Genomic DNA, 24931 nt, shown 5'->3' with positions numbered 1-24931 from the left:
TCCAGGAACCTCCTGGGAAGCCCCAAAATCTCCTGGGGAGCCCCAGAACAGCTCCAGAACCCTTCTGGGAAATCTCGGTTTTCTGGAAAACTCCAGGAACATCCTGGGAAGTCCCAAAATCTCCTGGGAAGCCCCAGGATGCCCCAGAAGAGCTCCAGAACCTTTCTGGGAAGGCTCAGTCTTTTGGAAAGCTCCAGGACAGCCCTGGGAATCCCCAGGACCCTCCTGGGAAACCCCAGGATACCCCAGGACAGCTCCAGGATCCTTTTGGGAAATCTCAGTCCTTTGGAAAGCTCCAGCACCTCCCTGGGCAGCCCTAGGACATTCCCGGGAAGCTCCAGAGTGTTCCAGAGCAGCTCCAGGACCCTCCTGGAAGCCTGAGCCCTCTGGAAAGCTTCAGGACCTCCCTGAGATGTCCTAAACCCGGAAAGCACCAACACCTTCCTGGGCAACTCCAGGACTCTCCTGGGAGCCCCCAGCACCTCCCTGGGCAGCTTCAGGACATTCCTGGGAAGCTCCAGGATGCTCCAGAGCAGCTCCAGGACCCTCCTGCAAAACCTCAGCCCTCTGGAAAGCTTCAGGAGCTCCCTGAGAAGTCCCAAAACCTCCTGGGAAGCCCCAGGACTCCCCAGAGCGCCGACATTCCCACCCTTTCCCTGTGTCTCCATCTCCCCTCTCTCCAGGATCCACCCATGAGCATTTCCCACCCTACGCCAAGGAACGGCAGCTCGTGGCACCCGCGGGGGCTGCAGATCCCGGGGTCACCCTCACAGGCTCCCCCACCTCCGTGCAGCAGGATCATCCCTGTCCCCACCCTGAGCCGAGGCTGGAATCCTCTTAGGGCCGTTGTGGCGGGATAATCGCGTTAAGCCGCCCCGTGGCGCCGGCACAAACCCAAAAGGGAAAGCAGGAGGTGATGAGGAGCCGGCAAAGCCGAGCTCCTTAAGGAATTAAGAGACATTGGAGATGGGAGAGCTCTGATGGGATCTCAGGGCACTTCTGAGCTTTGGGGTTTGTCCATCCAGGGAAGAAATTCCCAGGAAATCGGTGCCACACAGCCTGGAGTCTGCAGTGCCAAAGCTTTCCCGGTGTGAGGGTGGTGATCCCAGAAAAACCAAAGGGAGCAAAAAGCTTCCAATGGAACTGAGATCTCCACTCCTATCATCAAAAAGCAGCTGGAAAAAAAATCCCACAGAGAATCTTTTAGGGCTGGTTTTTTCATTATCTCTTCACCCCCGACAATGTGTTCCCAGGGGTGGCACTTCCTCCACAAAGCTGGAAATTTCACGGAAAAGCCTTCCCTGCTGAGAGAATTCCAGCTGGTTCTCCAAACTCTTCCTCACCAAGGCCCCTCTGGACAACCTCCCTCCTCCCTGAGTTTGTTTATATGCTTTGAATCCCGTTAGGAAACCATCTCCCTCCTTCAGCGCTGCTTTATCCAAGTTTCCATATTTAGTTCTTTCAGCTATTCCTGTTCCTGAAGCAGCTTTCCTGCTGCATCCCTCCAGCACAGGAGGGAATTATCCCAATCCTCCCTGCACCGATGGATGCTTGCACTCCCTGAGCCACCCCAACCCCAAATCTCTGCCCAGCCAGGCCCTAATCCCAGCATTGGGAATACCCCGTGCAGCCCGAGGTGCTGCCCGTGGGATGGAGAGCTGGGAATTGTAGGATTTTAGGGAGGGACAGAGTTAAAGGCGGCGAAGGAAGCTTTGCTCCTGGCACGTGGCTCCATGTCAGCCGGCAGAGGCAACGCAGGGAGAGCAGGAATTCACCCCGCAGGAATCCACCGGGAGCAGGAGACGCTGCCTGGAGGGAAATCGGTGTTTGGATCCCGGCAGCCAAGGTGAGTCCAAGGGCAGCGCTGGAACCGCCACCTCTGCGCCCAAACCTCCTCCTTCGGCAGCATCCAGAGCACCCCAATGTCCCCACGGTGTCCCCACGGTGTCCCCATGGTGTCCCCATGGCTGCTCCAGCGGCGTTCCCAAAGCCCAGCTCAGCAGGATCAGCTGAGGGCTCCAGCTCTGAGGTCCTGGGGGTCTGGCTGGGGACTCTTGGGGTGCAGGGGACAGCAGGGGGGTGTTGGTGTTGCTCTTGGGGTCCAGCTGGGACAGGAGGGACAGGTGGCAGCTCCAGGGTCCAACTGGTGGCTGGAGGGTCCAGCTGGAGGGGTTTGAGTTCCAGCTGGGAGGGTCTGGGGTCTGGCTGAGGGCTTTGGGGTTGGTTTGATGGGTGTAGGGCCCAGTGGTTGGATGTGGGGTCCAACTGGAGGCTCTTGGGGTCCAATTAATGGGTGTAGGGTCTGGTTGGGGCTCTTGGGGTCCAATTAATGGGTGTAGGGTCCAACTGGAGGCTCTTGGGGTCCAATTAATGGGGTAGGGTCTGGCTGGGGCTCTTGGGGTCCAATTAATGGGGTAGGGTCTGGCTGGGGGCTCTTGGGGTCCAATTAATGGGTGTAGGGTCTGGCTGGGGCTCTTGGGGTCCCATTGATGGTGTAGGGTCCAACTGGAGGCTCTTGGGGTCCAATTAATGGGTGCAAAGTTAAATTGATAGGTATTGGATTCAACCTGAGGCTCTTGGGGCCCAGCTGATGGGTGTAGGGTCCAACTGGAGGCTCTTGGGGTTTGGTTAATGGGTGTAGGGTCCAGTTGATGGGTATAGGGTGCAGCTGGAGGCTCTTGGGGTTCAACTGAGGGCTGTAGGGTCTCATTGAAAGGTGCCGGCTCCATCTGGTACCTCTTGAGGTTCAATTGCTGGGTGTAGGGTCCCTCTGGTGGCTCTTGGGGTTCAGTTGCTGGGTTTGGGATCCAGGTGGTGGCTCTTGGGGTCCCATTGATGGGTGTAGAGTCTCATTGAAGGGTGCAAGCTTCATCTGGTACCCCTTGGGGTTCAATTGCTGGGTGTAGGGTCCCTCTGGTGCCTCTTGGGGTTCAGTTGCTGGGTGTAGGATCCATCTGGTGGCTCTTGGGGTTGAATCGCTGGGTTTAGGGTCCATCTGGTACCCCTTGGGGTTCAATTGCTCGGTGTAGGGTCCCTCTGGTACCCCTTGGGGTTCAATTGCTCAGTGTAGGGTCCATCTGGTACCTCTTGAGGTTCAATTGCTCGGTGTAGGGTCCCTCTGGTACCCCTTGGGGTTCAGTTGCCGGGTGTAGGATCCATCTGGTGGCTCTTAGGGTTGAATCGCTGGGTTTAGGGTCCATCTGGTACCCCTTGGGGTTGAATCGCTGGGTTTAGGGTCCAGCTGGTGCCTCTTGGCGTTGAATTGCTGGGTTTAGGATCCCTCTGGTGGCTCCCAAGCTCTGCTGAATGGCTCCAGACTCCACCCGAAGGCTGTAGGGTCCATCTGGAGATTTTTGGGCTCCAGCTCCCGCCTGTACGATCCCCTTGAAGGCTGTAGCGTCCATCTGGAGCCTCCCGGGCACCCAGCGCTCCTTCCACCACCCCTCAGGACCCACCTGACGGCCGCACGCTGCTGCCGCTGCCCTTCGGGCTCCGACCGCCCGTTCCCCCGGGGAGCCGCCGCTTCCTCCCCGCTCCGCCCGGACCGTCGGGGCCGGGCCCGGGGCTCCCCCGCCCGCCGCTCCCAGCAGCCCGCCGGGGCCGGGGGAGGAGCGGGCACGGGCGGCGGCGGCGGCGGCGGCGGCGGCAGCGGTGGGTGAGTGCCCGCGGGGTGCGGAGCTCCGGGACAGCGGCCACAGCCCCGCGGGCAGCGGGCCGAGCGGGGCCGCACCTGCCCCGGAGCATCCCCGGGGACGGGGAATTCATTTGGGGGATGGGGAATTTGATTTGGGGATGGGGAATTTGATTTGGGGATGGGGAATTTGATGTGGGGATGGGGAATTTGGGGATGCCCGGTACCGGCGAGCAGAGCGGGATGCGCGCTCCGGGAGGAGGGATGGAGGGAAGGAAACGAGGGGGTTTTGATCCGCGTGGGGACAACACCGGGATCCCCCCGTGCCCCACGGCACCCCTAAATCATGAGCGGCGATGCGAGCCCCCCAAAATCATCGCTGCGGCCGCGCTTTCCCCCCGTTCCCGAGGGGTTCCCGGGCCGGTTCCCCGGAGCTTCTCCCGGTGCGGGGCGGGCAGAGCTTCCCGGCCGGCGGCTCGGCACCGGGAGCGCCTTCCCGTGCCATCCATCATCCCGCTGAAAGCCCCGTTGACGTCAAGCCCGTCCCGTGCACGCCGGTGCCAGCGCCGGGAAAACCGGGATGGGGAGCGGGAGAAGCGGGAAGGGTTTGCCCCGGGGCATCGCAGCGGGCTCGGCTCGTCCCGCGGCTTCCCGGCGGCTCCAGGCTGGGATTTGTGCGGGGATTTGTCTCTTCCTCCGTCCAGAGCTTCCTCTGCCTTCCCTGGGGTTTGGGGCAGGTGCTGGGGTGGGTTCTGGAGGGAAAATTGTTCGGGAAGGGGTGAGGAGGAGTGAGGCGATGCCCCGGGATGGGCAGAGCTCCTGTGCTCTCCCTGGTGCCACAACCAGGGGCACAACAAGTGGGGACAGCCCGTGGGCATCACCCGAGGGCATCACCCTGGCACCCCGAGGGGCTCAGGCCTGGCTGGCCACAGGGTCCCCTCTGTGCCCCAGAATGGTCCCCAGGGCCACTGTGTGGGAGGTGGCATTGAGGGTGGCCCTCACGGGAGGTGGTGGCTGTGAGGGGCTCTGTGGTGGGCAGTGCCCATTCCCGGGGGTCTGAGGGGCTCTGTGGTGGGCAGTGCCCATTCTGAGGGGCTCTGTGGTGGGCAGTGCCCATTTCGAGGGTCTGAGGGGCTCTGTGATGGGCAGTGTGATGGTCAGTGCCCACCCTCAGGGGTTTGATGGGACTCTGTGATGATCAGTGCCCACCCTAAAGGCATCTGAGAGGCTCTGTGGTGGGCAGTGCCCATTCCCGGGCGTCTGAGAGGCTCTGTGGTGGGCAGTGCCCACCTTCAGGGGTTTGATGGGTTCTGTGGTGGGCAGTGGCCACTCCCAGGGGTCTGGGACCCACGGGAAAGGGGCTCCCAAGGCTGAACCCCATCTCTGGGTGCCCAGGGAACATCCCAGGCTGCGCCACTTGTTTCCTTCCATTGTGAGCTGGGTGTGGGAGGCTGCGGATGCTCCGAGAGCACGGGATGGGCTTTGCTGCCAGGCACGGGAGCCTGGGGGTGTTCTGCTAGCACAGGATGGGGGAGCACCTGCCCAAACCAGCCCTGGCTGTTCCCAAACCATCCCTGCCTGATCTGGCCGTTCCCAAACCATCCCTGCCTGATCTGGCTGCTCCCAAACCATCCCTGCCTGATCTGGCTGCTCCCAAACCATCCCTCCCTGATCTGACTGTTCCCAAACCATCCCTGCCTGATCTCCTGGCTGTTCCCAAACCATCCCTGCCTGATCTCCCGGCCGCTCCCAAACCATCCCTGCCTGATCTGGCCATTCCCAAACCATCCCTGCCTGATCTGGCCATTCCCAAACCATCCCTGCCTGATCTCCCGGCTGTTCCCAAACCATCCCTGGCTGCATCCCCTGGCCATTCCCAAATTATCCCTGTTTTCGTCCCCTGGCTGTTCCTCAACCATCCCTGGCTGATCCCTTGGCTGCTCCCAAACCATTCCTGCCTCATCACCTTGGCCATTTTCAAACCATCCCTGCTTTCATCCCCCAGCCGCTCCCAAACCATCCCTGGCTTTATCATCTGGCTACTTCCAAACCATCCCTATTTTCATTCCTTGGCCATTCCCAAGCTATCCCTGTTTTTGTCCCCCAACCATTCCCAAACCACTCCTGCTTTCATCCCCAGCCATTCCCAAACCATCCCTGGTTTTGTCCCCCAGCTGCTCCCAAACCATCCCTGTGTTCATCCCCAGCCATTCCGAAACCATCCCTGGTTTCATTCCCAAACCATCCCTGTGTTCATCCCCTGGCTGCTCCCAAACCATCCCTATTTTTATTCCCTGGCCATTCCCAAACCATCCCTATTTTCATTCCCAAACCATCTCTGTTCATCCCCTGGCTGCTCCCAAACCACCCCTGTGTTCATCCCTAGCCATTCCCAAACCATCCCTGGTTTCATTCCCAAACCATCCCTATTTTCATTCCCTGTTTTCACTCCCAAACTATCCCTGATTTCATCCCTTGGCTGCTCCCAAACCATCCCTGTGTTCATCCCTAGCCATTCCCACACCATCCCTTGTTTCATCCCCCAGCCATTCCCAAACCATCCCTGCTTTCATTCCCAAACCATCCCTGTGTTCATCCCCCAGCCATTCCCAAACCATCCCTGCTTTCATTCCCAAACCATCCCTGTGTTCATCCCCCAGCCATTCCCAGGATCCCCGGTTTCATTCCCAAACCATCCCTGCTTTCATTCCCAAACGATCTCTGCTTTCATCCCCTGGCTGCTCCCAAACCATCCCTGTGTTCACCCCTACCCATTCCCACACCATCCTTGGTGTTGTTCCCCAGCCATTCCCAAACCATCTCTATTTTCATTCCCTATTTTCATTCCCAAACTATCCCTGTTTTCATCCCCTGGCTGCTCCCAAACCATCCCTGTGTTCATCCCCCAGCCATTCCCACACCATCCCTGTGTTCACCCCCAGCCATTCCCAAACCATCCCTGCTTTCATTCCCAAACCATCCCCGTTTTCATCCCCTGGCTGCTCCCAAACCATCCCTGTGTTCATCCCCCAGCCATTCCCACACCATCCCTTGTTTCATCCCCCAGCCATTCCCACACCATCCCTGCTTTCATTCCCAAACCATCCCTGTGTTCATCCCCCAGCCATTCCCAGGATCCCCGGTTTCATTCCCAAACTATCCCTGCTTTCATTCCCAAACCATCCCTGTGTTCATCCCTACCCATTCCCACACCATCCTTGGTTTTGTTCCCCAGCCATTCCCAAACCATCTCTATTTTCATTCCTTATATTTTCATTCCCAAACCATCCCCGTTTTCATCCCCTGGCTGCTCTCAGCTCCCCTCTCCATCCCCAGCTCTCCTGTGCCCGTTTCCTCCCGCTCCAACCCCTCCCCAAGGCCGCTCCCGCTGTGCTCACACCTCTCTCCCTCTGCTCCATCTTCCATCCCTTTGTGAGGCCAAACTCCTGCCGCCTCCCTCGCTCCAGCCTCTCGCTGTGTCCCCATTCCAGCCTTTGTGGCACAGGGACAGAGGGTGACATTGCGGCAGCTTGGCCCCAAATCCGGGGGTGAATCCCCCCCTTTTCCATCCACCCCGAGCTGCTGCCGTCCCCGGAGCTCAGCTCTCCGTGGGCTCCCGCTGCAGCACAGCCCTTTGGGAAGCCTCACACGGCTACAAAATGCAGTTTAAGGTGATGAAAATCCCTAATTTCGCTGCTGATTAAAACCGGAGCTGTGTGACAGCAGCTCTTGGCGTCCCTGTCAAGGCACTTCAAATGTTTTGTCACCACGTCTCCAACGAGCAGGGAGAGAGCCTCAGTTAGGAATTATTGGGAAGGGATTGACAGCCCCGCTCCTCCTGCTGCCTGTCAGGATCAGGAGCTCCTTCCTCTCTGTTGGGAGCCTCTCCAAGCTCCTCATCCTTTCCACAGACAAAAAAACAACCGGAGATGGAAGTTTTGCTCTAGAAATTGGGAATTGTGCAGATTTTAGTTGTTGGGGGGTGAAGCAACACCAAAGCTTTTGGCCTTATCTTCTCACAAGTGCTCTGGGGAGCAGCACCTTGCTGGGACCATCCCGTGTCCCTCATCCCATCCCAGGAGCTCTTCCAGGGACGCAGGAGCTGCTGGCACTCCCAGAAAGCCACCAAAGCTCCCCGTGCCATGCTGAGGGGTGTTTGCCGCAGGCTCTGCCCTCTCCTGGCACCTCTCCGGCTCCCAAAACTCTTCCCAAGTTTTCTGCTGATCCCTGAAGAAGCTCGGGAATAATTGTGCAGCCTTAGCAGTTAAAAAAGCAACTTTTTCTGCAAACAAAGCTGCTCACCCCCGGCTCCTGCTGGGCTCGGGAGCCAGCTGGGATCTGTGAGATGGATGGGGCAGGGAATATCAGATACAGCCAGGCTGTTGGCACATCCCGCTGCTGGATGTGGATCTGGGGACGTGGCTGGGTTCTGTGACCCATCCTAGAGCTGGTGGCTCATCCCTGGAGACCCCAGGAGCACTGGGCAGGTGCCAAGAGTGGAACTTGAGGGATTTTCGGATCCAGAGCTCCTGGAAGGTGCAGGGATATTTGCCAACGTGGAATGGGGAGGACCAGGGCGATGTGCTGGGTGCTGCTGGAAGGAGATCAGATGTTCCCTGCTGGTAGGAGCAGCAGAAAGCCGGAGCTGAGAGCAGCCCTTCCCCTGGAGGAAGCAGCTCCATGAAATATTGATGGGATTCACACACAGCAGCCGAGCCCTGCGAGCTGCATTGCAGAGCTCGGAGCCGGAAAGGCAGCGGCAGCCGGAACGGGAAAAGCTCCTCTCCACCTTCCCTCTGTGCCAGGGACATCAGGGACGTCACCCCCAGCCCTGCCAGCCCTCAGTGCCACCAGCACAAGGCTCAGCATCTGAGTGGGGCCACCCCATCCCAAACCCATCCCAGGTTTCTTGCACCCCCACGGAGCTGCCCCATTTTTTGGGGCCACGCGGCTGCAGCGTCCCACTGCCCACAGTGCCAGCTCCTGTGTGTCCCCAGCTCTGTCCCCAGCCGCCCATGGTGGCCACAACCAGCACTGAGGTACCACCAGAGCAGATTATCCACGCTCTGGATTATCTCCAGGATGGGTTGGACCATCGGGAATGGCCGGTGCTTGCCGCAGTGTCCCCGTGGCTCTGGTGGCCAGTTGGGCTCGGCGGGCGCTGGCTGTCCCCCAGCCTGGCCCTGCCGGGTGGCTTTTGCTCCTCGGATTCCTTGATGTTGCCAAGGAAACGCTGGGATTCAGCACAGATCTGATTTACCCGGGCGCAGACGTCACGCAGGGACACGGGGGACAGGGACAGCGTGGCCAGGGCGCAGCCTCTGCTGTCCTGCAGCCCCTTCCCCACCAGGCAGGGCTCCAGCATGGATGGGCTGGGATTCCACACCTGTCCCACCTTCCCAAGATGGGCATGGAGTGGCTGCAGGATTCTGTGTTCCGCTGGTTCCCCATGGAGGATCCCACTGGATCCTCCTGGAGCTGAGGCATCCAGAGGTGGCCCCATCCCCTGGGAATGGGCATGGAAAGGGAATTGCCATGAGCAAGGTGTGGTTGGACACAGCAGGGCTCAGGAAGATTCCCATGGGACACTTCTCCTGTGTCGCTGGTGCCTGGAGATCCCATGATGGGCTGTGACTCCCAGTTTGGATCCCACTGGTGCTCCCAGTTTGGATCCCACTGGTGCTCCCAGCCTGGTCCTCCCAGTTTGGATCCCCCTGGTGCTCCCAGTACGGGTTCTACTGGTGCTCCCAGTACGGATCTCATTGATCCTCCTGTCTGGATTCCACTGGTGCTCCCAGTCTGGATCCCACTGGTGCTCCCAGTACAGATCCCACCGATGCTCCCAATGTGGATCCCACTGGTGCTCCCAGTTTGGATCCCACTGGTCCTCCCAGCCTGGATCCCAGTGGTCCTCCTGTCTGGATTCCAGTGGTGTTCCCAGTCTGCATCCCTCTGGTGCTCCCAGTATGGATCCCACTGGTGCTCCCAATGTGGATCCCACTGGTGCTCCCAGTCTGGGTCCCAGGGGTGCTCCCAGTTTAGATCCCCTTGGTGCTCCCAGTCTGGACCCCACTGGTGCTCCCAGTGCACAGCCCCATCCAAACTTCCCAACTTTCCCAAGGAACTGAGCACATTTGGACCCATCCTTTAATTTTAAGCTGATGCAGCAGCAGCAATAACGCTGCACCTGCGGCAAATCCCAGCCAGGACAGAACTTTGCTAACCTGCCTGAGCCAGGAGAAGCTGAATTCCAGGACCTGGAGTTCCTCCCAAATTCCCAGCTCACGTGCACCCAATTATAGCCCTTGTTGGGCAATTAAAATTATACAAGCAGCTGCCTATCAAAGCTGAAGCGATTAATTAGGATGAAACACTTTTAGGGGAAATAAGCCTTGCCTTATTCCCAAATTCCTGCAGGAGCAGGCGTGTGGGAGCTGGGATGCTGCAGCTTGTCCTGGTGTGCTGTTGCCCAGACAGGGCCTTGGGGTGGCAGCTCTGGTAACCTTTTTACTCCCAAAAAAAGCTGATTTTAGGGCTTACCTGCTCCAGACATGCAGTTTTCAGTGCTCTCCCTCCAGGCTCGAGGCAGCCCCAGCCTCACGAGGACAGGAAGAATTTCCTGCCCCGCTGCCAGGGTTTCCAGCCCTGTTTTTCCTTGATGGTTTTGAGGGAGCAAACAGCTCCCAAAATCCCTCTGCCTCCTTTCCCTGGCAAGGCAGCATTCCCAGCCACCCCCACCGTGCTCATTTAGCACCTTCTTCCTCCTCCTCCTCCTCCTTTCCCACCTGTGTGGGGGCACCTGCGGGGCTGTTCCCTCCTTCTCCAGAGCTTTTCCCATTTTTCCCATCAATATTTTGCCCCTCATTCCCTGTTTCTGTGCCATATTTGGGGCCATCACTGCCTCCCAGCCTCAGGTTGTCCCTTCCCACACCCGCAGCCCCCCTGGCACTGCCCGGTCACCTGTGCCCCCTTGTCCTGCCTCGAGCCCCACTTTTCCCATCCCCACAGCATCCGTAGGGATCCAGGGGTGTCATCAGCTCCCCGAATCCCAGCCCAGGGATGCTCCCAGCCCATCCCACCCCGCTGGACCACTGTGGCCCTGCTCGGGGCTGGGAGGAGAACTGGGTCAGCCGTGTAACCATGGAGATGCTGAGGGAGATGCTGAAGCAGCGCCAGCACAGCCCCGGCTCTCCAGAACCCTGGAAAGCTTCACCCGCCCTGGCACCCTCCGGATCCGGCCGGGATGGGGCTGGGAAGCTGAGCCGAGCTTCCTCCTCCTCCTCCTCCTCCCCGGCGCAGGGCCGGTAAGACGCCTCCATCTCTTATTTTATTTTAATATTTTTTTTTGGGGGTGCCACCAGCGGGGAGGGGCAGAGCTCGGCCCCCGCCATCCACACGCAACAGGGATCCCGATTTTCCTGCCGCTTGCGCTCATCCACCGGGGATGCTCCAGCCATGACACGGCTGCCGGTGCATCCCTCGGGCTCCGCGCGTCCCTCGGGCTCGCCGGGGAGCTCCCGGGGGCTGCCGGTGCTCGGTGTTTCCCGCAAGGACGGAGCGTGGCGGCGGTGAGCGCTGCGGGGGCTGCGGCGCTGCCCCGGGAGCTCGGGACGCGGTTCCCGCGGCGGGGATGGATGCGGCGTCACGGCGGATGGCTCCGAGCATCCCTGGCTCGGGATCCGGGGATGAACACACGGAGGGCAACGGGAAATGGGTGTTGGAGGGGAAAGATCTGCGGTTCCCCGGCTCTCCCCGCGCTGCCGGGAAGGGGCAGGGGCAGAGCGGGGCTGGGGGTTCCGCGGCGGGGCTGAGGGGGCTGCGGTGGCGTCGAGGGGGCTGTGGTGACATCAGGGGTGCCATGGCCGTGCCAGAGATGCTGTGGCCATGCTGAAGGTGCTGTGGTGACACCAAGGATGCTGTGACTGTGGTGAGGGTGCTGTGGTGGCATCAGGGGTGCCGTGGCCGTGCTGAGAGGATGCTGTGGTGGTGCTGAGGACGCTGTGCTGGTACCAAGGATGCTGTGACCATACTGAGGATGCCGTGGCCGTGCCAAGGATGCTGTGGCCATGCTGAGGGCACTGTGGTGGTGCTGAGGATGCTGTGGTGGTACCAAGGGTGCTGTGGCCATGCTGAGGATGCTGTGGCCATGCTGAGGTTTCTGTGGCCGTGCCAAGGATGCTGTGGCCATGCTGAGGGCACTGTGGTGGTGCTGAGGGTGCCGTGGTGATGCTGAGGATGCCGTGGCCATGCCGAGGGTGCTGTGGTGGCACCAAAGATGCTGTGGCTGTGCCAAGGATTTTGTGGTGGCATCAGTGATGCTGTGACCATGCTGAGGGCATTGTGGTGGTGCTGAGGGCACTGTGGCCATACTGAGGACGCTGTGGTGGTGCTGAGGGCACTGTGGCCATACTGAGGATGCTGTGGCCATGCTGAAGTTGCTGTGGCCATGCTGAGGGCACTGTGGTGGTGCTCAGGATGCTGTGGCCATGCCAAGGATGTTGTGGTGGTGCTGAGGATGCTGTGGCCATACTGAGGATTCTGTGGCCATGCCAAGGATGCTGTGGTGATACTGAGGGCACTGTGGCCGTGCTGAGGGCACTGTGGTGATACTGAGGATGCTGTGGTGATTCTGAGGATGCTGTGGCCGTGCTAAGGGCACTGTGGTAGTGCTGGGGATGCTGTGGCCGTGCCAAGGATGCTGTGATGATACTGAGGATGCTGTGGCCATGCCAAGGATGCTGTGGTGATACTGAGGATGCTGTGGCCGTGCCAAGGATGCTGTGGCCGTGCCAAGGCCGGCTCAGCCGTGACAGCCACACTCTCCAGCACACAAACCCAATCTCCAGCCCAGCTCATCTCAGCACCAGGCACCCCTGAACCCCCCACCCAGCACCCACTCTGGGCAGAAACAGATTGTGCAGGGAGATACGGGGTAAAACCACGGGCAGGGGAAAGCAAATCCTCCCTTGGGGCTGAGGAGCCGCTCGGCTTCCTTTGCAGTGGATTATCCCTGTGTGTGTTGCATTGGCGATGATCCCATTAGCGCTCTGCTCTCCTGATCTAATTTGCTCCCACCAGAGCCTGGTGCTCTCTGGAGCAGGCAGTGGGGAGCAGCAACAGGAGCCCTGTGTGCTCTCCTGGCCCTGCAGGGCTGGGTTCTCACAGGGATTTCTCACCCGGAGCATGGAGGGGCCTGGGCTGGGCCTGGCTGAGCCCTGGTGCAGAGGGATTTGTGTTTGTTCAGGCACAGCCTCAGCCGGGGTTGCTGGTGGGGAAACTGAGGCACGGGGAGGTGTTTGGGATGCATTCCCTGTGTCGAGTGCATCCTAAGGGAAAACTCAGGGCTTGCAGCAGGTTTGGAGCCGGAGAGCGGCGGGTGGCATTGGGAAGCGTCACCCCAAAGGTCCCCAAGGCAGCAGATCAGCCCTGACCCCTCCTTGAGGAGGTGCTGGGCGTCGGCATGGGGTTGTGATGGGGCGGATCCAGAGCTGGGAATGCAGCTGGTGCCGAGGGCTCCATCCCTCTGGAGCTGGGATACATCCCACACCAAAGCTTTTATCCCAGGGCTCCATCCCTCTGGAGCTGAGGTTCATCCCAATGGCTTTATCCCAGAGATCCATCCCTCTGGAGCTGGGATACATCCCACACCAACAGCTTCATCCCAGAGGATCCATCCCTCTGGACTGGGGCTCATCCCACACTGATGGCTTTATCCAAGGGCTCCATCCCTCTGGAGCTGGGATACATCCCACACCAAAGCTTTTATCCCAGGGCTCCATCCCTCTGGAGTGGATATATCCAGCTGGGATACATCCCACACCAGCAGCTTTATCCCAGGGCTCCATCCCTCTGGAGCTGGGGTCGGTGCTGAGCCCCCCTGGGCACCAGGAGTGGGGGCAAGGCCGTGGGTCAATGCCTGGCCAGAGCCAGGAGGGAAAACCCCAGCCATTAATTAATGATATTAATGACCAATCACCCACTCAGCCCTGCCATTGATAAATCCACGAGTTCAGCGGTGCTGGAGCTGATCCCACAGCTCCTGCCAGGCCTCGTCCATGATTCCCATCAGGTCTCATCCCAGCAGAGCCCCCACCCTGCCCCACTCCCATCCCTCTCTCCTGAAAGGGAAACATTTTTCCAGGCGCTGCCTCCATCCATTATCACAAAGTGGCTTCACTTGGCCTGCAGTTAATAATTCACCTTGCCCTGGAAGATGGATGCTCCGTCCTGCTGGAGTTTTAAATATTCATGGCCAAGGGAAGGCAGCAGGGCCGTGTGGGAGCTCTGCCACCCACCCCTGGTGCTCCCATCCAGGGATTCCCACCCCATCACCTGCAGATGTGCAGATGTGGAATGTTTGGAAGAAGGGGATGTGCAGGGAAAACTTGGCTGGATGTGATTCTGGATGTACCCAAGGGACCCCTCACCCCTGGCTGGGCAGGCTGGTGGCACTCAGAGCCTTCTTCTGCCCATCCAGGTGTCTCCTGGATGTTGGGAGTGTCTGGGTCCTGCAGGGAGCTGAGGCGGGGCTGGATGTTCACCCCAGGGTTCCTCACCCCTTCCTGCTGCTCCCATGGGTGGGGGAAAAATCTTGAAATATACTGAGATTAAAGGAACCCACAAGGATCATCCAATCCAACCCCTGGTCCTGTGAAGACACCCCAAAATCCCATCCCTGGGCATCCCTGGAGCTCTGGGAGCCTTGGGAATGCTCCTGAGCGAGCCTGGGGAGGTCCCTTCGTTCTGCTTCCATGGGTGGGGGAAAAATCTTGGAATATACTGAGATTAAAGGAACCCACAAAGATCACCCAGTCCAACCCCTGATTCTGCACAGACACCCCGAAATCCCATCCCTGGGAGTGGTGTTCAAGCAATCCTAGAGTTCTAGCAGCCTTGGGAATGCTCCTGAGGGAGCATGGGGAGTTCCTTCCTGCTGCTCCCATGGGTGGGAGAAAAATCTCGAAATATATTGAGATTAGGAACCCACAAAATCATCCAACCCTGCAGAGATACCCCAAAACCCCACCCTGTGCATCCCTGGAGCTCTGGCATCCTTGGGAATGCTCCTGAGCGAGCCTGGAGAGTTCCCAATGGGAAAAACCCTCCCCTAATTTCCACCCCTCAGCGGGTCATGCCCACCTGAACTTCCTGGATTTTTTTAACCCTTCCGTGGCACCGATGCCAACAACCCCTGAACGTCCCCCAACTTGTCCCCGCAGCTGATCCCGGGCAGCAGAGCCGGTGCCGGTGCCGGCGGGCGCGCTGACCATGTTCAACGGGGATGCCAGCTCCTCGTCTGCCCGGAATGTGGTGCGCAGCTCCAGCATCAGCGGCGAGATGTACAGCCTGGAGAAGAGCGCGCGCGGCAGCGCCGACTCCGTCTCCGTCACCGTCACCGCCAGCAAGAAGCGGCGCTCCAGCCTGGGCGCCAAGATGGTGGCCATCGTGGGGCTGTCCCAGTGGAGCAAGAGCACCCTGCAGCTCAACCAGACCGGTGAGAGGCCACCATGATCCCCCACCAGGCATGATTTGGTTGCTTGCGTGTGATGGAGGCGTCTAAAAAATGGCGCCTGGGAAATGGTGCCTGAAAATGACACCCAAAAAAACAAGGCCCAAAAATGGCACCCAACAAAAAATGACCCTGCAGGTCAACCAGACCAGTGAGAGGCCACCCTGATCCCCCTCATGAGGCTTGAGGTGGCCACCAGGCATGGTTTCGTTGCCCGCATGTCATGGTGGCGTTGAAAAATGGTGCCTGAGAAACGGCGCCTGAAAATGGCGCCCAATAAACTATACCTAAAAAAAGACATCCAAAAATGGTGCCTAAAAATGACACTCAAAAAAAAAACACACCCCAAAAATGACCCTGCAGCTCAACCAGACCAGTGAGAGGCCACCATGATCCCCCACCAGGCATGATTTGGTTGCTTGCGTGTGATGGAGGCGTCTAAAAAATGGTGCCTGGGAAATGGTGCCTGAAAATGACACCCAAAAAACTACACCCAAAAATGTCACCCCAGAAATGACACCTAAAAATTACATCCAAAAATGACACCTCAAAAATGACACCCAAAAAAACTATACCCAAAATGGCGCCAGAAAAATTGTGCCCAAAAATGACACCCAAAAAAACGACGCCCAAAAATGGCACCCAACAAAAAATGACCCTGCAGGTCAACCAGACCGGTGAGAGGCCGCCCTGATCCCCCTCGTGGGGCTTGAGGTGGCCACCAGGAATGATTTGGTTGCCCACGTGTGATGGTGGCATCTAAAAATGGTGCTTGAGAAATGGTGCCTGAAAATGACACCCAAAAAAGACACCCCAAAAATGGTGCCTAAATATGACACCCAAAAAAATGACACCCCCAAAAATGGCACCTAAAAAAACCTACACCTGAAAATGACATCCAGAAAATCTACACCCAAAAAACTGCACCTAAAAAATGACACCCCAAAAAAAGGGCACCCAAATGCCTTATATTATAATACGGTATGTTATATAATATATAATATATAATATATAATATATAATATATAATATATAATATATAATATATTATATATTATATATTATATATTATATATTATATATATTACATCTATAGAATACATATTATATAATATATGTATATAATATACTGCATATAACATATGCTATATGTATAATATATTATAAATATATATATAATATCTATATAATGCATATATTATAATATTATATCACAATATAATTATATTTATATACATTTTATAATTCTAACAGCTTCAATCACTCCCCAGTTAATTTTTCTCTACATTTTAAGGCAGTTCCAGGGAGGTGCCAGGACCGGGCAAACCCTTACTTGGGGACAGCCCTGAAGGAGCAGGACAAAGCTGGCAATGCCACCACTCACACATGGTCACACAGCAGGGCCCGGGGACAGTGCCAGGGGTGGCTGCCCGTGCCATCCTCCTCCTCCTCCTGCTGCCATCTGCCACCAGCAGGGGAGGGGGTGGAGGGAAGGGGACATCAGGTGGTGCTGGGGCTGTGCCCACACCTGTGGCACTGCAGATTGTCCCCTCTGGCATGGGGACAGGAATTTTGGAGGCCAATGGTGTGGAGAAAGGGGACATCAGTAGCACTGGGGCTGTGGCATTGCGGGTTGTCCCCTCTGATATGGGGACAAGGATTTTGGAGGACAAGGGCATGGAGAAAGGGGACATCAGGAGGCTCTGATATCGTGGATTGCTGTCCCCTCTGGCATGGGGACAGGGGAGTTTTGGAGGCCAAGGGGACATCAGGTGGTGTTGGGGCTGTCCCCACAAGGTGGCATTTTGGGTTGTCCCCTCTGGTATGGGGACAAGGACATGGTGATTTTGGAGGCCAAGGGGACATCAGGCAGCTTTGGGGTTGTGCCCACGCCTGCAGGTTGCTGTCCCCTCTGGTATGGGGACAGGGGCACAGGGAGGGTGGAGAAAGGGGACATCAGGAGCATTGGGGCTGTGGCATTGCAGGTTGTCCCCTCTGATATGGGGACAAGGGTTTTGGAGGACAAGGGGATGGAGAAAGGGGACATCAGGAGCATTGTGGCTGTGGCATTTTGGGTTCCCGTCCCCTCTGGCATGGGGACTTTGGAGGCCAATGGATGGTGCCAGCTCTTGTGGGGTGAGTGGGGCAGGTCTCAGTTGCAGAGAGGACCCTCAGCCATCCAAAACTGGGACAGAGTGAGGCTGTGGCAGATGGAATGGGGACACGGGGACATGGGGACACGGAGCCAGCCCCTGGCTCTCTTCTCCTGGCGCACCGGGGTGTGTCCATGCAGGATCCCGTGGGAATTCACCCAGGGAAGGGTCCAGAACTCCCTGGAATGATGGAAACCAGGAATGATGGAAATGAAGGAAACCAGGAAGGCAGGGAAGGGCTGGGGGCAGGAGCTGGAGCTGATCCCGTCTCCAATTGCAGAGGGCGGCCCCAAAAAGCTGCGCAGCACCATCCGCAGGAGCACCGAGACCGGCATCGCCGTGGAGATGAGGACCAGGGTGACCCGGCAGGGCAGCCGGGAGTCCACGGACGGCAGCACCAACAGCAACAGCTCCGACGGCACGTAAGGAACGGGGCAGGGATGGGCAAGGGCACCGGGAGCCCTGCCGGCACTGGGATGCTCCACTCCGTGAAAATCCTTTGCAGGTTCATCTTCCCCACCACGCGGCTGGGAGCCGAGAGCCAGTTCAGCGATTTCCTCGACGGGCTGGGGCCGGGGCAGCTCGTGGGGCGGCAAACCCTGGCGACCCCCCCGATGGGTGAGCAGGGGAGGCTCCCGAGGAAGGGAAGGGGGGGAGAAGCCGCGTGTTTATTCCAAAAGGCCGAGTGTTCATTCCCAAGGCTCCGTCCCAGCACATCCCGGGGTGTTTGGGATTGCTCTGCCCCATGAACGGTGTTCACGGGGGTTTTCAGATTGGGGAAGAGATGAGGATCTGACTCCATGTTTCAGAAGGCTTGATTTATTATTTTGTGATATATATTACTTTAAAACTATACTAAAAGAATAGAAGAAAAGGTTTCATCACAAGGCTGGCTAAGAATAGAATAGGAAGGAATGATAACAAAAGCTTGTGTCTCAGACAGAGTCCAAGCCAGCTGTGATTGGCCATTAATTAGAAACAACCACGAGACCAATCACAGATGCACCTGTTGCATTCCACAGCAGCAGATAATCAATGTTTACATTTTGTTTCTGAGGCCTCACAGCTTCTCAGGAGGAAACATCTTAAGGAAAGGATTTTTCATGAAAAGATGTCTGCAACACAGGGGAGCAGGGCTCAGGGCAGGGCATCCCTGAGAAGCAGCAGCTCTGCCTTTTCCCAAGGCTTCCTCTTCCCTGGGCTTCCTTTTCGAGCATCCTGGAGCCAAACCCTCACCTTTTGTCCCTCTTTTCCCTCTGGAATCCCAAATGGAGATCAAAAGTTGCGCCCTAAGTGTGAATTCTCAGCCAGCAGCAGCAGCTGGGGACAAACCCCAAGGTGGATCCTGATCCTGCTGGGCTGGAGATGCTGGGAATGGGAAGAGCTGCTTGGTGTCCCCTGTCCTGTGTCCCCTGTCCCTGTGGTACTGGGAGATGGTCCTGAGTAAATTCCAGAAGGAAGGAAATTCAGGGAAGGGGAAAGGGGAAATGGAAATGGGAAAGGGGAAAGGAAAAAGGGAAAAGGAAAGGGGAAAGGGGAAAGGAGAAAGGGGAAAGGGGAACGGGAAAGGGGAAAAGGGAAAGGGGAAAGGGAAAGGGAAAGGGAAAGGGAAAGGGAAAGGGAAAGGGAAAGGGAAAGGGAAAGGGAAAGGGAAAGGGAAAGGGGAATGGGAAAGGGGAAAAGGGAAAGGGAAAAGGGAAAGGGAAAGGGAAAAGGGAAAGGGAAAGGGAAAGGGAAAGGGAAAGGGAAAGGGAAAGGGGAAGAGAAAGGGGAAAAGGGAAAGGGAAAAGGGAAAAGGGAAAGGGAAAAGGGAAAGGGAAAGGGAAAGGGAAAGGGAAAGGGAAAGGGAAAGGGAAAGGGAGGAAAGGGAAAGGGGAAAGGGGAACGGGAAAGGGAAAGGGAAAGGGAAAGGGAAAGGGAAAGGGAAAGGGAAAGGGAAAGGGAAAGGGAAAGGGAAAGGGAAAGGGGAAGAGAAAGGGGAAAAGGGAAAGGGGAAAGGGAAAAGGGAAAGGGAAAAGGGAAAGGCGTGGTTGGACCCCTGAGAGTTCCTGGCCCCTGATCCCTCCTGTCCCAACCTCTCCTTTTCCTGGGGATCACCCAGCCTGGGTAAATCCCAGCCCTATTCCCACCATGAGGGATAAAATCCCAGTGACAAGGATGGAACCAATGGGCTGGAGGAGCTCCCACCCAAATCTCTCCAAGCTCCTCCCCAGCCCCCAGTTCCCAACAAACCAGGCCTCCAGTGGGACTCTGTGTGTGAGGGTGCCCAGATCCCACTGGTGGTGGGGACCTGGGGCTGTGGCCGTCCCCAGGGGGAGGTGACCATCAGGCAGGGCCCTGAAGGCGTGTCCCCCCTTGCAGGAGATGTCCACGTGGGCATGGCTGACCGCAACGGGCAGCTCGAGGTGGACGTGATCCAGGCCAGGGGGCTCATCCCAAAGATGGGCTCCAAGTGCATCCCTGGTAGGTGGCTGTGGAGGGACAGGGTGGGTGCCATGGTGGGATCACCCCAGGATCCTGCTCCACGTCCCTGCTTGTCCCTGTTTCCCACGGCAGCCACCTATGTGAAGGTGTACCTGCTGGAGAACGGCGTCTGCCTGGCCAAGAAGAAGACCAAGGTGGTGAAGAAAACCTGCGACCCCTCGTACCAGCAGCCCCTGCTCTTCGAGGAGAGTCCCCAGGGCAAAGTCCTGCAGGTGGGCAGGGACACCTTCCCCTGTGCCAGGTGGCTCTGAGCCCCATCCAGCCTTTCCTGGGACACTGCCAGGGGTGGGACAGCCACAGCTTCTGTGGGCTGGGATGCCCTCCTTGGAGATGGGATGTTCTCCTTGAGGTCTGGGTGCCCTCCTTGGGGTCTGGAATGCCTTGGGGCGTTGGGATGTTCTCCTCAAGGTCTGGGATGTTCTCCTTGAAGTCTGGGTGCCCTCCTTGGGGTCTGGAATGCCCTGCTTGGGGTTGGGATGTTCTCTATGGGAATGTTCTCCTCAAAGTCTGGAATGGTTTGCTTAGATTTGGGATGGTCTCCCTGGGGTTGGGATGTTCTCCTTGAGGTCCAGGACGTTTTCCTGGAGGTCTGGGATGCCCTGCTTGGGGTTGGGATATTCTCCTTGGGGTTGGGACGGTTTTCTCAAGTTTGGGATGCTCTCCTTGAGGTTGGGATGGCCTCTTTGGGATCTGGAATGATCTCCTTGAGGTTGGGATGCTCTCCTCAAGCTCTGGAATGCCCTTCTTGGAGTTGGGATGCTCTCCTCAGGGTTGGGATGGTTTCCTTCAGTTTGGGATGCTCTCCTTGAGGTTGGGATGTTCTCCTTGAGGTCCACCATGCTTTCCTGGAGGTCTGGAATGCCCTGCTTGGGGTTGGGATGATCTCCTCGAGGTTGGGATGGCCTCTTTGGGATCTGAAATGCCCTCCTTGAGGAGGGATGTTCTCCTCAAGGTCTGGGATGCCCTGCTTGGGGTTGGGATACTCTCCTTGGGGTTGGGATGGTGTCTTCAAGTTTGGGATGTTCTCCTCGGGGTTGGGATGGTCTCCTTGAGGTTGGGACCTCCTCACCCTGACAGGGTGAGAGGAGCAATTCCACGGATCCCCAGAGCCCTTCCTGCCGCCCCTCAGACCTTCCCAAGCGTGGTTCCTCCATCTGGGCAGGATTTCCCCACAGCTCCCATCTCCATCACCCGTTCCCTGCCCGCAGGTGATCGTCTGGGGCGATTACGGGCGCATGGACCACAAGTGCTTCATGGGGATGGCCCAGATCATCCTGGAGGAGCTGGATCTCTCCAGCGCCGTCTCGGGCTGGTACAAACTCTTCCCAACCTCCTCCCTGGCCGACTCCAGCATCGGACCCCTGACCCGGCGCCTCTCCCAGTCCTCCCTGGAGAGCTCCACCAGCCCCTCCTGCCCGTAGAGGCTGGGATGGGCCAGGAGACATCCAAGGAAACCTTGCAGAACTGGTCGTGGAGAGCTGTAAATATCCTTATTTTTTTGGGGTTTTTTTTTCCTTTTTTTTTTTTTTTTAATTTTCAATCTCCTTCCCCCACTGGACGCCCTCCCTGGGAAGGGAGAGGGAGCAAGGACTGGGTGTGAGGCAGGGGGGAAGGAGAGGTGAAAATTCCCCCTGAGGGCTGCGACTGCCAACGACCCCAAGACTGTTCCCAAACCTCGTCCTGGGAGCTCCCAGCTCTCTCCCAACCAGAGCCTGGCTGAGGACGAGGTCCCTTTATCTGTCTCGGCCTTGGGATGGTTTCCTCAAGTTTGGGACGCTCTCCTCGAGGTTGGGATGACCTCTTTGGCATCTGGAATGCCCTCCTTGAGGTCTGGGATGACCTCTTTGGGATCTGGAATGCTCTCCTTGAGGTCTGGATGGCCTCTTTGGGATCTGGAATGCTCTCCTCGAGGTTGGGATGGCCTCTTGGGGATCTGGAATGCTCTCCTCAAGGTCTGGATGGCCTCTTGGGGATCTGGAATGCTCTCCTCAAGGTCTGGATGGCCTCTTTGGGATCTGGAATGCCCTCCTTGAGGTCTCCTTTCCCTGCCTCCCAGGAAGAGGTGGCTTTCCAAGGGGAAAACCCCACCGGACTCAGAGCAGATCCAACTCAGCACTATTTTTTTGTTTTCCAAGGAATGTAGCATCTTCTCTTATGTAGCTTTGCCACGTGCTAACAACACATTCACTGCAATACCCAAGAGAACTCCGGGTGGACCGGGAACATCTGCCAGTCTCATCCCGTTTGGTCGCTTTCCCAGCACTTTTGGTGGCCATTTCCCTGCCTTTTTTTTTTACGTGTTTTTTCCCCCAATTTTTTGGGTTTTTTTGGGTTTTCCCGGGAGCATGTAGCCTGTGACCATTGCCAAAGCAAGAGGGGACAGGGAAAGGGGCGCTGGCCTCCCCTCAGTGTCCACTGGGCTTCTCCTCGTGTGTGGCCAAAACCAGACCCAAAGGACAAACTCTGGGAATGCGTCGTGGGAGGAGGAAGGAGAAGGTGACACAACGGAGCAGATACATCAGGCTCCTGGTGGATCACCTGCCTCCCAGCCCTCTCCTTCCCAGCTGGAGGGCTGGGATGCTCTCCTCGAGGTCTGGAATGCTCTCCTTGGAGCCGGGATGTCCTCCTTGGAGCTGAGATGTTCTCCTTGGAGCAGGAATGTTCTCCTTGGAGCAGGAATGTTCTCCTTGGAATTGAGATGTTCTTCTCGAGGTCTGGAATACTCTTCTTGGAGCTGAGTTATCCTCCTTGGAGCAGAGATGTCCTCCTTGAGGTCTGGAATGCTCTCCTTGGAGCTGAGATGTCATGTCCTCCTTGGAGCTGAAATGTCCTCCTTGGAGCAGAGATGTTCTCTTCGAGGTCTGGAATGCTCTCCTTGGAGCTGGGATCTCCTCCTTGGAGCAGAGATGTTCTCTTCGAGGTCTGGAATGCTCTCCTTGGAGCTGGGATCTCCTCCTTGGAGCTGAGATGTTCTCCTTGAGGTCTGGAATGTTCTCCTCGGAGCTGAGATGTCCTCCTTGGAAATGAGTTGTTCTCCATGGAGCTGGACCACTCTCCTTGGAGGTGGGATGTCCTCCTTGGAACTGAGTTGTTCTCCATGGAGCTGGAACGCTCTCCTCAGATCTCGGATGTCCTCCTTGAGGTTTGGCTGTCCCTCTTTGGGGTCTGGGAAGTCCCTGCTGGGGTTGGGATGTTCTCCTTGAGGTCTGGAATGCTCTCCTCGAGCTTGGGATTCCTTCCCTGAGGGCTGGGATGACCTTCCCAAGATCTTGGATCCCCTCCTGGAGATGCCCTCCTTGGAGCTGGGATCTTCTTCTCCTCCTCCTCCAGACCAGGCTGTCCTCCTCAAGCTGTGGGATTCCCTTCCCAAACTCTGGGATTCCCTTCCCAAGCTCTGGGATTCCCAAACTCTGGGATTCTCAAGCTCTGGATTCCCTTCCCAAGTTCTGGGATTCCCTTCCCAGGCTCCATCACGCTCCCCTCGAGGTCTGGGACATCCTTGGGCTTGGGACACCCTTCTGGAGGGCTGGGATTCCCTCCTGGATGTTTGAATTCCAAGCAGGAGCAGAATCCAACCCTGGTTCTCCCCAGGGGGACACCTCAAGGGCAGCTCTGGGATTCGGGGGGCAGACAGAGGAGTTCCTTAGCGGGGTGAGCGTTTTTGGGGTTTTTTTTGTTCGTTTTGTTTGTTTTTCCCAAGCAGCATTTTGGTTCCCTCCGATGGGATCCAGTTCTTGTAGCAAACCCGGGAATTCACGGAAGCTTTTTTTGAAGGTGCCTATTGAAATTTGCTGAAATTACTCAGGGGAGACACCACTAGAAACTCTTGGTTTCTTCATCAAATATTTCCTAAATCCAATGACTGTCCTGAAGGATCAGTTCCCAAGAGAGAAGGAACAAAATCCCGACAACACCAGAAGTTGAGGAGACTGGAAGAGGACAAGAGGTTCATGGGGAATTTCATGGGGCTGGCTCTGACCTTCAGTCTTCACCACAAAGCACCCCACAGCATGGTTTGGGGGTTTTTATAGGATTATTTCTTGGCAAAACACAGAATTCCACGATGCACAGAGCACAACAAACCCACCCGGGCTTCTCCTGGTGGCGCCGGGAATGAAGAACCAGCTCAGCCACAGCAGAACAAACCCAAACCTGAAGGAAAAGACTCTTGGGATGAAGCTGTTCCCTCCACAAACCCAACCCCAAACCTGGGGCTCCATAAAAACCAAACCTGGGAGTCCTCAACCCCAAATCCGGGGTCCACAAATCCAAATCTGGGGGAGGAATCATAAATCCAGTCCCAGGGCTCCACAAACCCAAACCTGAGGGTTCACAAATCCAAACCTTGAGGTCCACGACCCCAATTCTGGGGTTGCATAACCCCAAATCTGGGGGCTCAAAAACCCAACTTGGTGTTCCATAACCTCAAGTCTGGGGTTCCACCAACCCAAACCTGGGGTTCCATAACCCCAAAGTTCCACAATCCCAAATCTTGGGGTCCACAAGCCCAAACCAGGGGTTCCACCAACCCAAAACTGAGGTTCCACCAACCCAAACCTGAGGTTCCATAACCCCAAAGTTCCACAACCCCAAACTTGGGGGTTCACAAATCCAGATCTGGGCAATCATAAATCCAAACCTGAGGGTTCAGAAATCCAAACCTTGGGGTCCACAAGCCCCAAACTGGGGTTCCACCAACTCAAACTGGGGTTCCACCAACCCAAACCTGGGGTTCCATAACCCCAAAGTTCCACAACCCCAAATCTTGGGGTCCACAAATCCCCAAACTTGGGAGCCTACCAACCAGATCTGCAGGTCTACAAATCCCAACTTTGGGGTCTACAAATTCCAAATTTGGGGTCTCCAGACTCCAACTTTGAGGTCTCCAAAGCCACACTTGGGATTCCACAGCCCCAAAGCCGTGGCCAGCAGGACTCTGTGCTGTGGCCAATCCACCTGGCACTGCCACAACTTTGGTGCCATCGTGGCGGGGACTTGGAGCTGCTGCTGGGACTTTGCCAACTCCAAACCACCCAGAAGGGAATTGTCTGGATCCTGCAGAGCTGGGATGGGGAAAAGTTCATCTTTTCCCACCGTGAAGAATGAAATCCGAGGAGGAGGAGTTCGGGCTGTGATTCCTGGATGGAGACCTCT

The 24931-nt window shown here is 57.0% G+C and overlaps 1 protein-coding gene across 2 annotated transcripts; it reads left to right on the top strand.

Moving 5' to 3' along the window:
* The first annotated feature begins 1706 nt into the window (after window positions 1-1706).
* Window positions 1707-23665, top strand: RIMS3 (regulating synaptic membrane exocytosis 3). 2 transcript variants are annotated; one of them, XM_063177380.1, is made up of 7 exons: window positions 1707-1846; window positions 14851-15125; window positions 17574-17715; window positions 17799-17911; window positions 19655-19756; window positions 19850-19989; window positions 20986-23665. In XM_063177380.1, exons 2-7 carry the CDS (start codon window positions 14900-14902, stop codon window positions 21196-21198), a joined length of 936 nt encoding a protein of 311 aa, XP_063033450.1. In that variant the 5' UTR covers window positions 1707-1846; window positions 14851-14899; the 3' UTR covers window positions 21199-23665. The 2 variants fall into 2 exon arrangements, with proteins under 2 accessions (XP_063033450.1, XP_063033451.1); XM_063177381.1 differs by lacking the exon at window positions 1707-1846 and adding an exon at window positions 10829-10935.
* Window positions 23666-24931: the final 1266 nt, after the last annotated feature.

This window comes from Melospiza melodia, chromosome 27, assembly GCF_035770615.1.
Source record: "Melospiza melodia melodia isolate bMelMel2 chromosome 27, bMelMel2.pri, whole genome shotgun sequence".
NCBI classification, from domain to species: domain Eukaryota; kingdom Metazoa; phylum Chordata; class Aves; order Passeriformes; family Passerellidae; genus Melospiza; species Melospiza melodia.
This window is presented reverse-complemented; position numbering and strand designations above follow the sequence as displayed.